Source organism: Mastigoproctus giganteus, chromosome 6 (assembly GCF_048544385.1).
Source record: "Mastigoproctus giganteus isolate SK-2022 chromosome 6, ASM4854438v1, whole genome shotgun sequence".
Taxonomy (NCBI): domain Eukaryota; kingdom Metazoa; phylum Arthropoda; class Arachnida; order Uropygi; family Thelyphonidae; genus Mastigoproctus; species Mastigoproctus giganteus.
In genome coordinates this window covers 212541662-212557724 of record NC_143580.1, presented here as the reverse complement: position 1 = coordinate 212557724, position 16063 = coordinate 212541662, and the positions used below count along the sequence as shown (strand labels likewise).

The 16063-nt window shown below is 40.1% G+C and overlaps 1 protein-coding gene across 1 annotated transcript in view; it reads right to left on the bottom strand.

The window, feature by feature from the left end:
• The window catches only part of LOC150084931 (uncharacterized), a 114062-nt gene that overhangs the window by 54284 nt on the left and 43715 nt on the right, over window positions 1–16063 (bottom strand). Inside the window, exon 4 of the mRNA XM_090376395.1 lies at window positions 14735–14787. Within this exon, the coding sequence (XP_090232521.1) occupies window positions 14735–14787 (53 nt within the window). The remainder of the gene's footprint in view (window positions 1–14734; window positions 14788–16063) is intronic.

Genomic DNA, 16063 nt, shown 5'->3' with positions numbered 1-16063 from the left:
AAACTCGAACAAGTCACCACAGAATCCAGCCTCATATCACCCGATTGCCTTACTCTCCGTTATGGCCAAACTACTGGAGCGTCTACTCTTGTTTCGACTTTCTGCCTGCTACGAGGAACACCAACTCTCCCCAGAAAAACAATATGGCTTTAAAACAGGCTGCAGCACTGAAGACGCTATCAACAATCTAATCACCCAAGCAACGCACTCAGCTTTCAAGTACTCTCTTGCTATATTGTGGACGGGGCCACCACAGGCGCTTTCGACCGCCTGTGGTGGCCCAGCGTTTTTCGGAGACTTAGGCAATCAAATGTTTGTAAAAATCTATATAATAGTTTGAAGTCTTATCTAACCAACAGAGAAGTACGAGTTACTAACAAATATCAGACAGTTACCAGATTCATTCACCGGAAATGTCCGCAGGGCTCTGTGCTTGGCCCGTTCCTCTGATCTATTGTCTTGGACGAGTTCCTGGGCTTGGACCTTGGGGGGGGGGGAATGAGCCCTTGGCCTTTGCGGATGATCTTATCCTGTTGGTGCGTGCGGACATTAGGTGGTCCTTGGAAATTATTGAAAATGCGGCACTTGTGAAGCTCCAGAACTGGGCAGCCTTGCACAACCTTACCATCTCGGCAGAAAAAACAAAATCCATTCTCCTCAAGGGCAGACTACAAATTAGAAGACCACCTACGATGAAATTAAACTTCACTTCCATCCGACTGTACACAGAGGTTAAATACTTAGGTATTTACATTGACTTGAGTCTTACTTTCCATACCCACCTGAAATATCTAGCCACCAAAATCCGGAAGTATGCCGCCATGATCAGGAGGGTGAGCAGAGCCGACTGGGGCCAGACTCTGACCCTCATATATAAAGCAGCATATGTCCCGATAGATTGCTAAGGTGCCTCCACCTGGTACAGATAAGCTACACTAGCAAAAAACAAACAGAAGCTGGATACAATTCAAAGGTTCATGCTGCTATCAATTAGTAGGGCGTTCCGCACTGTTAGCACCCCTGCCTTGCAAGTTCTAATAGGTTGTCAGCCACTCTACCTAGAAGTAGTCAGGCGAGGCCTATATTACCGCCTTAGGAAAGGAACACCAGCTGAAATAGTAAATCTCCAGCTGGATCTTGCAAATGACCCCAAGATAGAGAAGAGGAGAATCACCCAACACCTACAAGCGATATGGCAACAGAGCTGGGAAACCACGCAGCAAGGAAACATCACGAGGCGATTCCTCCCAACTATAAACCACACTCACCCAGACCCCCCCTCCCTGGTTCTCGCCTGGTCTGCACATGACGTTTATTATCACTGGACACTGCCCCTTCCGTCAGAAACTCACAGCTATGGGGATTGAAAGAGACGCGCGGTGCCATTGTGGAGAAGAAGAGTCCTGGGGCATCTCATGTATGAGTGCCCTGCCTATGACAACAGTAGAATCAAATTTGTTACCGCAATTCAAAGGAATCCACGTAATCAAGAGTCCTCGCTGCTGCTCGATGAAAACACATACAGGGCACTAACTGTGTATGCGCAGGAAATCTTCGCACTGAGGCTAACCAAGATTGCTGAAATGAGAACAACATTGGATTATGCTGCCCAAGGCCTGAATCAGACTGGCGTGGGTTAGCTCCTTCTCTGCTAGAGTACACTGCCCTGACAACTTGCTAATCCTTTAAGGGTAGGAACACCGCTGGCACCATTCTGGTGCGGTCTGGTGGCACTCTTCGAGTGTGGGATACTGCTGCAAGCCCCTTATAGGGTAGTTCAGCCGGCACCGTTCTGGTGCGGGATTGCTGGCAGTCTGGAGAACTCCTGAGTGCGGGATACAGAGTCCACTGGCCTCTGGTGATCATGCAGGGGCACCTGATCCCTGCTACTTTAACTCCCACTCCCAAATTCCTATTTTCATCTCACAAAGAGCGGATTGCTCCTCAACTTCAGTCCGTCCTCCTTTTCCCTCTTTCTGTTCTTCTAACTCGTACCCCTGTTCTATGGTTCCTCCTCCCCTTTTTTTCTGTTTATCACTTGGCCTTTGTCAAGAAGCTCAGGCAACCCTGGGTATAATGGGCAGCCTGGCTCACCTTCCAGTGGTGGTGGTGGCGGGCAACGTGGGGTCCCACTAGGGGCTCTGTGGCCAAGCAGCCAGAGACACAACAACAAAACATAACACTACTCTGACAGAAACCAGGAATTACACTTTTTCTGGCTTTTACAGAGATTCTGTACTTCTTCACAAAGTACCATGGTGCAGATGTGGGAAACCACAGGTGGCGTCTTTCACAAAACACTATGCCACTATTACCGGGCTCTCTCGCCAAACTTTTGTCTTCCCCAGCGTTTAGCCCTACACGTCAAAAATTAAAAGAGAACATTAAAATTCTTGCCGGAACCTATTTGGCTTTTAAAAAATTCACTTTTACCGCACAGCCCACATCGCATACTATTAATACTCAAAGTTCAAAGTATTTTATTATTTTTTTTTTGGCGGGCTCCAGGGTTTCCCCTACTATTAATACTAACTTGGAAAGTATCAAAAATTTCGACGGCGGCGATTTTTTTAGTCCCAGCCACTGAAATTCCAGGAAAGTAAGTGGAAGGACCCGCCAGAGTACAAATATTGATAACACCCGGCCGGCCTCCCCGTGGCTGGTATTGGTAACGGTAACGTCGGTTCTCACTAGGGGCCCGGCGGCTAACAGGCCGGACGAACAATGGGCACAACCTACTACATACCCCACACACTTTTAAATCCCTGGCTTGTCCGATACATAGAACATATGCGGAGATGGGAGAAATCCCAGGAGCCGTCAGACCCTCAACATACCTAATACCTAATTACCCGAGTGCCTCACACCACATTTGTAAGATCTTCTGCGATTACCGCGTAAAGTGCTTGCAACTTCCTGGTAGAGGCTTGCGATCTCTGGTCTCGAGGGTAAAAACACCCATCGCCCCTCTTTTATGCAGCGCTATTGTATACTTGCCACGATTTTGGCAGCAGCTATGTGGGGGAGAGCTCAAGACGACTCCAGGACCGCCTCTCAGAACATGATAGGTCCATCCGCCTAGGTGACTGTGCGCACTCTGCAATAGCATTTCTGGTGAACTCAGCATGACCTCAATCCCAGCCCCGACAGCGAGGTGATTGACCAATCTCATCACTTAGTCACCGCCTGTGGTTAGAGTCTCTAAACATATCTAGCTGTCGAAACGTTTTAAACTGCAATAGAGGTACAAGACTACACCCAATTTTGGAGGCTGTAGTGTTAAAGCACGACAAACGCTGGCAGTCAGCCCATATACGCGCCGGGTACCAACAACAATCACCTGATTCGACATAGTAAGTGATTGGTCACTCTCAAGTTCACGTCCGCCCTCTTTCAGTTATCTGAACACGCACTGTTTATTTTAGTTTATTCCATGCCTAACGTTTTATGTTATGTTTGTATTTCCATGTGTGTATGTACTTAGCTGATCAAGGGATACGCTATCCCGAAAGCACCTATTTACCCTATTAAAACTTATTTTAGCTACTGCTTTCACTGGTTCAACTGTATTCTCTATGTTAAGTTATTCATTTCACAAATATACGTGGTCTCAATTCTAATCTGAACGATGTCCATTTCCACTTGCAGTCAGCCAAACCGCATGTACTTTTTCTGACAGAATCTCAGTTATCGGTTGATTCAACTTCTGCTCATCTCAAATGCCCAAATTATTCGCTGTATGATTCCTTTCGCCTCAAAGGTGGTACATGTGCATATGTCCGTTCTGATATTCCCTGTCAGAGACTTGGAAATTTGGAATCTCCTCTCTTTGATCTTCTCTGGCTCAAAATCTCTCTACCTCATTGTGTCAAATTCATCTGTTGTCTCTACCGTTCTCCCAATTCCACTAATCACATGGAGCTCTTTGACTTTCTCTCTTTGCAACTTGACTTTCTCCAGTCCAACTTTCCTAACAGCGAGCTAATTTTCCTGGGTGATTTTAATGTTCAAAACTCGAGCTGGCTTCCGTTTTCTAGTCACACCGACCCAGCAGGTCGTGATGCTGAGGCTTTTGGAATTACTAATGACCTAGTACAGATTGTTCATTTACCTACAAGAATACCGGACAATCCTAATCATACAGCCAATACGCTTGATCTTTTTCTCACAAACAACCCTTCTAAGTACATGGTCGAAGTGAGAGGTCCCTTAGGCACTTCAGATCACAACTTGGTGACTGGCTCTTCTCCAATGGAACCTTTATCTCATGGCTATTCCCAACCTCGTATTGTTTGGCATTACAAGAATGCAAAATGGGATGACCTGCGAGATTTCTTTTCTTCTTTTCCTTGGTCGGATTACTGTTTCAAAACTTCTGATGTCAATGTTTGCTCAGATCGTGTCAGTGAAAGTATTCTTACAGGAATGGAATCCTTTATCCCACACTCCACTTTAAAATCTCGTCCTTTATCTAAACCTTGGTTTTCCAATAAATTCTTCTAATTCTTGTTTCTAATTCTTCAGTTTCATTTTCTGCCTACACCAAAGCTCGCAACAATTGTAAAGCAGTTATTAATCAGTCCAAACTAGAGTTTGAACAGGCTAAGAGTAGAAAACTTGCTTCTTGCCCTAATGGTAGCCGAGCATTCTAGTCTCTTGCCAAAGCTATTGGCCGCAACTTTTGCCCATGTCTGCTCCCACCTCTGTCCAAACCAGATGGTTCTGTTGTCACTTCACCCAAGGATAAAGCTGACCTGCTAGCATCCCATTTTTCTTCCAGCTCATGTATTAATGATCTTGGTAAAACACCTCCCACCATTCCCAACACGCTCCATTCAATGCCTCCTGTGGTCTTACGTCAAAAGGATATCAGAAGGATTTTGATGAATCTCGATGCTAAGAAAGCTCCAGGTCCTGATGGTATGTCTCTACTTGTTCTCAAAACCTGTGCTCCTGAACTTACTCCTATTCTTTGCCGCCTTTTCTCACTTTCTTATTCCAAAGGTGTTTTTCCTTCTGCTTGGAAATTTGCTCATATCCAGCCAGTTCCTAAAAAGGGTGACAAATCCCTCCCATCCAATTATCGTCCCATTGCAATTACTTCTACTCTTTCTAAAGTAATGGAGAAATCAATTAACCGCCAACTCTTAAACTACCTAGAAACCTTTCGTCTGGTCAACGATCGCCAGTATGGATTCCGTCAGTGTCGATCCACTGGTGATATTCTGGCTTATGTTATCCATTTATGGACTAATTCAATGGAAAGGTTCGGTGAAACACAAGTAGTTGCTCTTGATATCTCAAAGGCTTTTGATCGCGTTTGGCATAAAGGTCTTCTAAACAAGCTTCCATCTTATTGTTTGCCAACTGTTTTTAGTAATTGGTTATCCAGTTTTCTCTCTGATCGCTCACTGAGGGTGATGGTAGATGGCTCTCTGTCTTCTAACTTCTCCACTAATGCTGGTGTCCCCCAAGGTTCAGTTCTTTCCCCCACTCTTTTCCTCTTGTATATCAACGACCTTCTTCCATTGACTGGAAATCCTATCCATAGTTTTGCCGATGATAGCACATTGCATTCACCTTTCCATTTTGAGAAAACTTGTCCTGCTCAATCAGCTTCAACTTCTCGAAAATCTGCAACCAATTCCTTAAATGCCGATCTTCAGGTAATTCTCCAGTGGGGCAAAGACAACTTAGTTGATTTAAATCCTTCTAAAACTCAGTTTTGTCTTATATCTCGCAAAAAGGATTCTTCTGCTCCTATGCTTATCTTTGGTGATTAACTTTGGTGATTTGGGGATTAACTTGACTTCTAATCTCTCTTGGCACAAGCACATTACAAATATTGCTTCCTCTGCATCAAAAAAACTTGGTTTTCTCTTTCGCCCTCTGCGTTTTTAAGTTAATTAATGATTCATCTCTAACAGAGTCTCTCCACTCGCTTTCTCATAGACGCACTGTTTCTACTGCATACCTCTTCTACAGATACATCCATGGGCACTGTTCTTCTCAATTGGCTTCTATAATTCCCGCTCTCTCTTTCAAAACAGTCCGAACACGTGCCGCCACCAGCCAACATCCATTTACTGTCCAACTTCAAACCCACAGAACGAACCTTTCATCTTCCTCATTTATTCATTCAACTGCTGTTTTCTGGAACAGCCTTCCTTCATACATATTTCCTGAAAATTACAATCTACAGAAGTTCAAGTCCAATGTCAACAAATATCTTCTTTCGTCTTCTCAACCTCCAACCCAAGCACGGTACTAAGTACTATAGGTTCCAATACCTCTCGTGTTTGGGATTCACATTAAAAAAAAAAAAAATGGAATGCAGTGCCACAGGTCCATTCTCATTTAAAGATTTTGTTCGTTTCAACTATGGCCACACTAATACCTGTGCGACCGTGGCAACATCTTAGGCTTATCTCAACTTGGCCGGAAAAATTAAAATAAAGTAAAATTCAAGTTGCAGGGAACGCAGTATGTACTAACTATGCCTGGAATTTTAGCTAAGGGCACAAATATGTAATACGTTTTAAGTTGTAGTGATGTAGATTGAAATGCTTTCTCCGGTAGCTTAATTATTTAGGCGAGGGCTTGTAAATGAAATGTGCCTTCACTTCGTGATTTTGAATAGCAGCATCTTTAGTTCTAAATCTGAAGATAAGTCTGAGGCGTGTGCTCCCGTCACCAACGTGTTGGTGCGGGCATGGTAGAAACGAACAAAATCTTTCTCTCTGCTCAGCAAATAACTGTAAGTAGAACAGCATGATTCTGCTGCCATTACTTCACTGCTTCTGCTTGCATAGGATGTACTGAAATCGCATCTTCTTTCTGTGTAGAGATTGTGATATAACTGATTTTTGCCGTTTATTGTGTTTTAAAATTCTTGTACTGTTGCAGTGAAGTCATTTATAGTAATGTCAATTACTTTGTTGCTTAGAAATAAAGGTGGTTGTGTAAGGTGTAACATTTATGCAGTTCATTTGTATCAGATTTTTCCAGTTAGCAACGAATGTGGTTAAGTAAGATAGATTATAACATTACACACTGAGTGGTCTGAAGTCATGGGATGCCTACCTTTCGCCCGGTTAAGGGCAAAGTATTCTTGTATGTAAAGATGGTAACCAGGGTTTACCCTATACGCCGCCGAGTTATCTAACGCCAAAGTGCCAAAGCCAGCATTTAAAAAAATAAAAATAAAAAAAATATATATAATGAAATGTTTGTATCTTTATGTGTATAAAGTGTGTTTTGTTGTATGTTGTAAGCCGGCACCTGGCATTTAGCAGTCAGGGGAAGGAGAACAAAGGCTCCCCTACCCCGAGACTCCCGTCCCAAGCCACGAAGAGGCAGCCAGGTTCTACTACCAAGAGACACGTACTGAGGTTGTCACAAGGAGAACCTCAAAATAATTTAGAAAGGAAGAAGGGAAAATGGGAGAGGATGAAGAAAAAGGAACAGAAGAGAAGAGGAATACAGATATCCTCTAGAAATATAAGCAGAAGAATATAAAAGAGAATAGTAAGAAGACTACAAGGAACATGTAATTAAAAACTAATTATCAACAGCTATGCATACGGTGAGACACTGAGTCCAATGGTTCACGAAAGCGTTCCACAGGTATTTCCATCCATGCTTGCTGTCCATAATTCCGTCGCATTACTGGGTGCAGGATCCAAAGGTTGAACGAACATTTCCACAGCATCCCAAAGATGCTCCGCAGCGTTCATGTCCGGTGAATGGGGAGGCCGTTCCATGGTGGTAAAATCTCTCTTCGAACCATGTTCTAGCCACCACGGTTCTGCTGGAAGAGTCCCTTGCCCTGTAGGTACTTGATGGCCACGAAGGGATGCAGGTGGTCTACAAGGATGGACACGTAACCTGGACCGTTCAGAGATGCGTCTAGACGTACCAGAGGTCCCAACGTGTGCCAGTTGAACATACCCAAGACCATTACCGATCGTCCACTTGCCTGAAAACAGTTCCTTGTTGACATGACGTGTATATAGCTTCGTGCGGTTTCCGCCAGATACGCACCCTCCCTTCCGCTCGAAATAACTGGAAACGGGACCAGGAGATTCGTCTCCAATTAGCCAGTTGAGGCGTAGAGTGCTGGGTCAGCAATGGGACTCTGGTGGGTCTGCGGCTCCCATAACCCATTGCGGCTAATGATCGCCTGATGGTCTTAGTGGAGACGTTTCTGGCACCTCCCTTGTTGAAGTTGGCGGTGATTTGTGCCACTGTCGCTCTCCGACGTTTCATCCACCACGTTTCTCCTCCCACAGTGCTGTCCACGATGAGATGTTATTTCGGAAATGGCGTGTTCCTGATGCACTCTTGATACTGTCGAACGGAAATAGTGCAATTTCTCTACCACCTCCCCGATAGAGTGACCCATGCATCGGGCACCCACTTGACTATGGAGGCAGCGTTTAGGCGCCTCCGTAGCCAAGTGGGCAGGAGCAGCAGTGCGTAGCACACGCTTCTTGATTAGACCGGGGTTCGAGCCCGTGACCACGAAATACGGAGGATGCGGAAATGTCAAGGAATGGCATATCCCCGGAGCAATATGGCCTTGGTTGCTAATGCTCCGGAAAAAAAAAAAAAACCAAAATAATAATCACAGTGTTTATCCATACTGACATCGAATTACCATCTATGTGAATGCAGTGTACCTATATACCTGCCAAGCGGTGGGTCCGTCCACTATCGAGAGGGGTGACAGCGTTGCATTGCCCAGGAACCAGGTGTCCCATGCATTCCGTTCTTTCAGTGTATAATTCTGTTGGCTGTAGGGATGGGGGTATTAGACCTTTATAGCGCGCGTTTTATCTCAGATTAGTGTTTTCAAAGCGTGCGCAGTACTTTTAAAATGAAAAGACACTCTATGAATGGGAGGATGTGATTGCTTTCGGCACTCTGCTTCATTTAAAGACGGTCAGAAGGAACGAATTTTGGATAAATATCCTTTTATTTATTTATAAAGGATCACTTAAAATGTTTGCACTACCATTTTTTATGATTATTTTTCTATTTGTAAAATAATAAGAGGAGTTTACCTCAATATAGTACGTAGAACACTTCCGTATGATACCCTCCAGAAATTAAAACAGAAAAAACGAAAAAATCGACAACTTACCAGTACATTAGAGTAAAATATAAATAATTAAATAATTAAAAAACCAATTTAACACAATTCAAATCAATTTAAAACAATTCAAATCAATTTAAAACAATTAAAAATCAAATTAACGCAATTAAAAGAATCTAACGAAAATATTCAAAACGATTTTCCTTCCTGAAGCTGACAACCCTCTTCGACCGTATGTCGTGATCGCAGGAATGAAAATTACCGAATCGGGTTAAACCTGAATACGTTCATGCGAATTCTAACACATTGTCGAGGGTTTGCGACCAAGTTCATACGAGTTGGGTGACAACCCCCCCCCCCACACACACACAGACACATAACGTACTACCACAGAATATGTCAGCTAGTTCACGAACACCCCCTCACCCAGTATTCAACGAACCGACATATCAACAGGTTACAAATCTTTCCTCATGTACGCTATCACAGGACCAGATTTCACTTTTATCCAAGGGACTAAATTATAATTTACCACCTCGAAAACTACCTAAAAAACAATGCGTAATTGATATTGAATTTGGACTTCTTAATGTTCCACAAAAAGATGTATTTATTCAACAAGTGAATAAATACATCTTTTTGTATTTATTCACTTTTATTTCTTTTATATTATTCACTTGAAATAGTGAATAATATAAAAGAAACGAAACTTCCTAAATTGAATACACATGACAGTTCAGCTTTACGAGAACTTCGGGGAAATAAGGACATTATTATACAGAGGGCAGATAAAGGAGATACAGTGGTAATACTAGATAAACCTTATTATATTAATAAGTTAGGTTCAGTTGTTTCAGATACCTCCACTTATCTTGAAGTAGACCCGGCACTGTTAACCAATTTGGTCAATCAATACAATAAAACGTTAACCATGTATCGAAAAAACGACTGCATTACTATGGTCCAGTTAAAGGAATTGAAGGCCAGAACGTACAATATTCCTGCACTTTTCGGTCCGGTAAAATTACACAAGACTGGATTTCCTATTCGACCTATTGTTTCCTACAGGAACTCGGCATTTTCATCCTTAGCCACACGTATATAACATTATAAAACCTTTTAGACAGGTAATACAATTTGGGATTAAGAACTACGATACATTATTTAATAATCTTAAAGACTGTAGACTCGGCGACAATGACAATTTATTCTCATTAGATGTTACCTCGTTATATACGAATGTAAACGTTGAATACACATTAGATATTATTTGGGATATGTTAAATAAAAACTCGACACCGATTAATTATACGAAGCTATCTATTGAGGAAATTTTTCACTTAATTAAACTGTTAGTTGAGGCCAACTACATCACCTTTTGAGACAAGGTGTACAAACAAATTTTGGATTACCAATGGGTTTGAGCCTGAGCGGCTTAATGTCAGAGATCTATCTCTCAACGATTGAGCAGATACATTTGACACCTTTTCGACCCCGTATCACATACTATGGGAGGTATTTAGACGATGTTCTAGTTATTACTGATAGTAGTACTATCCAAGACATTTTACATTCGTTTAATAATATTCATTCTAGACTCAAATTTACATTGGAAAGGGAGGATACGGATACAAAGTCATTAAACTTTCTAAATTTCACACATACCCGGGACTCGAATAAAATACAATTTAGCATCTATCAAAAACCTACAAACACCGGTATGCTTCTACATTATAATAGCTACCACCCGTTCACCTACAAAAGATCGATTATCTTTAATCAATTTCTAAATGCCTATAAATATTCAACGACGGAATCTGCTTTGGACTCAGAAATACAAATATTAACTAGCAGATTCTTAAACAGGGGTTATTCCATTACCACGATAAACCGAATTAGGGTACAGGATAGGATACAAAATACTACACCAACCAACAATAGTAATATCAAAAATTACTTGATTTCTGTCCCATATGTTGAACAGTGGCAGAAACAGCTTAATAGATTCTTTAAAAATACCGAATTTAAAATTGTAGCCAGGCCAATACGGAAGTTACACACTATACTGAACAATCGCTCGATTCTTTTCGCGTTCGCAACACAAATTAATGATCTGGTATACAACATTTCTTGCGGTGATTGCGACTCGTCTTACCAAGGTTCGACGCGATTTTCTCTTAATATTAGTGTAAATCAACATGAAACCTCAGTTCGTGCTTCTCGTTCAGCAGCGTCAGAATTAGCCTTTCATGCCATTAACGAAAAACATACTTTTTTTATTTAACGAGGCCAAAATACTTAATGTTCAACGTAATTATACGCGACTATTAATTGCAAAAACCGTAGAAATTAAATTACACGAGAATTCTGTTAATGTTCGGCGGCCATATTTAATCTCCGATGCGTGGACCTTTACGCGCATGCGAAGACAAATAATCACTGTTTATGTTTAAGGTTTAACCCGATTCGGTAATTTTCATTCCTGTGATCACGACATACGTTCGAAAAGAGTTACAGCTTCAGGAAGGAAAATCGTTTTGAATATTTTCGTTAGATTCTTTTAATTGGTTAATTTGATTTTTAATTGTTTTAAATTGATTTGAATTGTGTTAAATTGTTTTTTTAATTATTTATGTTTTACTTTAATGTACCGGTAAGTTGTCGATTTTTTCGTTTTTTCCGTTTTAATTTCTGGAGGGTATCATACGTAAGTGTTCTACGTACTATATTGAGGTAAACTCCTCTTATTATTTTACAAATATTATTATCAACGTAGACCGTATCGAGTATTTACAGCTCTGATTCATACTATCTGATTATTTTTCTATATAATTCCGTCTTTTTTGCAGCTTTACGATACCTCCACCGGGGGGGGGGGTATTATATGTCGTAGGCAACAGTTCCCTTCGGTCTTTCAGCGCTTTTTTTTTCACCAACTGATATGATCTTGTACAAATGTACATCATCGTAGATTTATGCTTACGTCCACGAATGAGGCCTTATAGAATCAAACAGGCTGAAATCCAAAGAAGAGAGATTTTTTAGTCAAGCTATTTGTAAACTGTTGTTGAATTTATTTAAGAACAAGACAGTGGCCACGAGTTTTCTAGCCGAGAAAGCTGTCTTGAATTTCTTTTTGAGTGGAGAATTTGGGTGACGTCACTCCACGATTTGTTATTTATGGCAAAAAATGTTCTTGTTTGTACTTCGGCATGACCACCAGGTCAGTGGAGTTTGTCAATTGGTTTTTATATGCATTTATATTTTTGGGCCCCAAAACAAAGTTTAGAATTCCCTGCTCTAAAGTTTATACTGTAGTGTCACTTGTAGACTAAACTGTGTAATACAGATTTTCGGCATAACTTGTGAAATAGGTATTGCATTTGATCATCTTTCACTGATTTTGAGTAGTAGTAGTAACAACTTTTATGTGGTCCTTATACTTAGTATAGTGATTATGATCACTGTCCTGGGACTCGAATCTTGTCTCGGTGGAGACCTTTTTTTGGACTTTTCACATCAGAGCTAAGTTAGTCGGTTTCACGCTAGGGTTGCATGGCTTTTTTCTTCAAGAAGCTCGGACATTTCTTCCAGCAGAGCATCAGACCGACCATGGAAATACATGCAATTATTATATGCCGATGCCTCATGGACAGAGCGCTTCGGCCATAATTCGAAGCCAAACAACTACGATACGTTGATCCTTCGAATAATGTTATCCATATGTTCTACGTTGTTCAGTGTTATCCCTGACAATGGGCAACGCTGAATGGTTAATCATGAAGGTAGCTCTTCCTTATTTGATGCGCTGTCATGCTCGATCCATACTCCATCTGTGGTTCTGTCGACAGTGTCACCCTCGTAGGCGTTTTTAGGACGTTTATGAAAATTCCCCTGTGCCATCAGACACGTATCATGGGGCTTCGTTTACGACGAACCGCGATATATGACGCTGTTTTGAAATTGGACCACTCTAGTGATAGCAGTCGGAATGTTTTGAATGTTCGAAGTTGGGAGGGGAGAAGTTGGGTATATTATAAACAAGCTTGGATTTTTTTAACTCTGAGAAAAAAGTAGAAAACTTTTAATTTATTTAATTCTATTATAGTAGATGATTAAAAGAGAAGTAATGATCAAGTGTTCTAATTTCTGTTTTATAATTTTACTTTACTATATTCTTATTGGTAACACTTATAAGTATTTATATAATTGTTTAGCTCTTGAAATGTTACAAAAATTAGTGCACATCCTTAAATATCATCATTTACTATTAATTTCGTAAAGGTGTAAAATTCTTCCAAGTGTTGATGTGACAAATTAAAAATAGGAATAGAAAATTTAGTAAAAAAATAAATAAATAAAATAAAATAACTATGCATATTATAATCTAATAAATCTAACAAGGCTAGTGGAATCGGATTTTACGTGATGAATCCGCAATTTAATTTAAAGAAAAAAAAAATAGAATTATAATATTTATTTTAGAAATTTGTACTCAGTTTATGCTTTTGATTTTGTGTATTTAATTCAGAACTTTTATGAACATTTTCAATTTATAAAATTATAAATAAGCAGGGCGCGGAATGGCAATTCTACACTAAGTTTAAAAAAGTTGAATTTATAAGCTTAAAAAAGTTGAAACCACCGTTGTATACAAATTCTAAAATATTTATATTAGATTTTAATATCGCATGTTTCACGTGTAAAATACTGATGTATCAGTTATCGCTTTTATCATGACTTTCTTCAAACCCTCTTAACAGCCTTCTCGGTATTCTTCACATATTCTTCACCTCCTTTTTCTGCCTTCTATCCTTTATTAAGACTTGTGTGAGCAACGGTGTAGATGTCATTAGGAATCTCACCTCATCCGCAATTAAAAACTCATCAGAGGAGCGCGCTCAAGAATGTTAATGTTTCTTTTTTTCTGTCATCCTACTAGATTCAAGTTGTTGCCTGTTTGTTCAACATCTTTCTTTGCTGATAATAATCTTGCATGGCAAAAATTCGTGTTGTTTCTTAAGACTAAAAAAATAAGCTGTGGTAGCAGTTTCACAATGTTACCTTCTGAAGCGGCTCGGCTTCTCTATTTTTATGTTTTAACGAGTTTATAAATATGAGAAATTATGGATGTATTCGTTTATACAGCCTAAATTTAACTGTTCTGAAATTGGAATATCTAAAAAAAAAGAAAAGAAAAAAGTTCTCCAAAATGCAGTTCCGTTAAATTATTTAAGTCGTGCGACAGTGTTATTTGACCTTTCAACTGTTTTGAAACATTGAAACACGGTTTGATTAGCTACTTTTGCTAGACAACCCAAATTTATTAAATTAGAAGGGCGGCTGCACTTTACGGCCGACACAATCTGAAGCAGTCTGTCTCATGTTTCAGTAATGATCTTATTACACCGGTTTGAAGAGCTTGGATTATTGGTTGCAGGAAAGCAGCAAACATGCAAATTTTGTTTCTTTTTTTCTCTGAATAATATTCGTAATTAAATTTATTTTCAATTTCAGCAGACTGCATAGTCCATAGATTCCACAGACGGCACACGAGTATGTTTTGTCTCTGTTATATTAAAATTCCAAAGGCAACTAGCATTAATGGAAAAAGGAAAGTATTACGAGTATACAAACCTCTGAATGTGGAGCTGATTCCACCTGAGTGTCTGCATCACCTTGACTATAATCTAGAGGAAAGATCAAACACTATCAGCCACTATTATATTTTTAAAACATTTAAAAAAACTATCAGTGATACAATAAATATTACACATTTAAGAATAAATATTAGCGTCTCATATTACTGGATAAAATACCAGTATATTTTAAATATTATGTAGGCTGACTAACCCTTTTCGGCCCACTTGTCAAAAGTAAGTTGAAAGAAAGAAACAGGAATTTTCGCGTGACGTAGGAAAAAAACTAATAGTAAATATTCTTTATTGATAGTTTAGAAAAGGTACAACGTTTGAAAGCTCCCACTCTTGTTGTTTTCGCAGCTAAATATGGCTGCTAGATCATAAATTTAACAAATTTATCTTCAAATAAAAAAAGTCCTTTTTTAAATATTATAAACTAGTTATGAGTAGCTGGTTGCGGGTACTTTCTATGCTGTACTTTCCTAGCCATTGGTTTGCCCTCGCTGTACTATGACAGAAAATACCGTCGCATGATATAAGCAGTTATTTAATAAATGTAATTAAATTAATGTACAACGCATATTAATGTAAAATTTAGGCATTCATTGCTTTGGTCTTAGCAGTAAACATTTTTATATTTTTTTGATAAAGACAGTTCTTTACTTCTGTGTTGTTTTTCACGTTCTCGTGTATTGTTAATGACCACCATCTTTCAAAAATACTTAGACATAATTAGACTGCATTTGTGATAAAGAGAAATATTTTGGAGGACAAAAAATGCAGAAGTTTATAATATTTTCGATTAAAGTGAAAAAAAAAGTGGACGAACGCACCGCTTGGTAGGTATATAGGTACAGTGTATTCACGTAGATGGTAATTTTATGTTAGTATGGATAAACGTCTTGAGAACAGACTTTGAAAGAGGGATGATAGTGGGTGTTCGACGCACGAGTCACTCTATCGCGGAGGCGTTACAGAAATTGAACCATCCCCGTTCGACAGTATCAAGAGTGTATCGGGAATACATCATTTCCGGAATAACATCTCATCGTGGACAGCGCTGTGGGCAGAGAGAGGTGGTGGATGAAAGTGGCCGTGTCGTCTATCTCGCATTGTTTCAGCCAACCGGAGATCGACATTGGCACAAATCACTGCCGACTTCAATGAAGGAAATGCCAGAAACGTCTCCACCAAGACCACCAGGCGATCAATGGCCGCAGTAGGTTATGGGAGCCGCCGACCCACCAGAATCTCATTGCTAACACCACGACACAGCACTCTACGCCTCAACTGGCAGAAAGAACATCGGCACTGGACCTTGGAT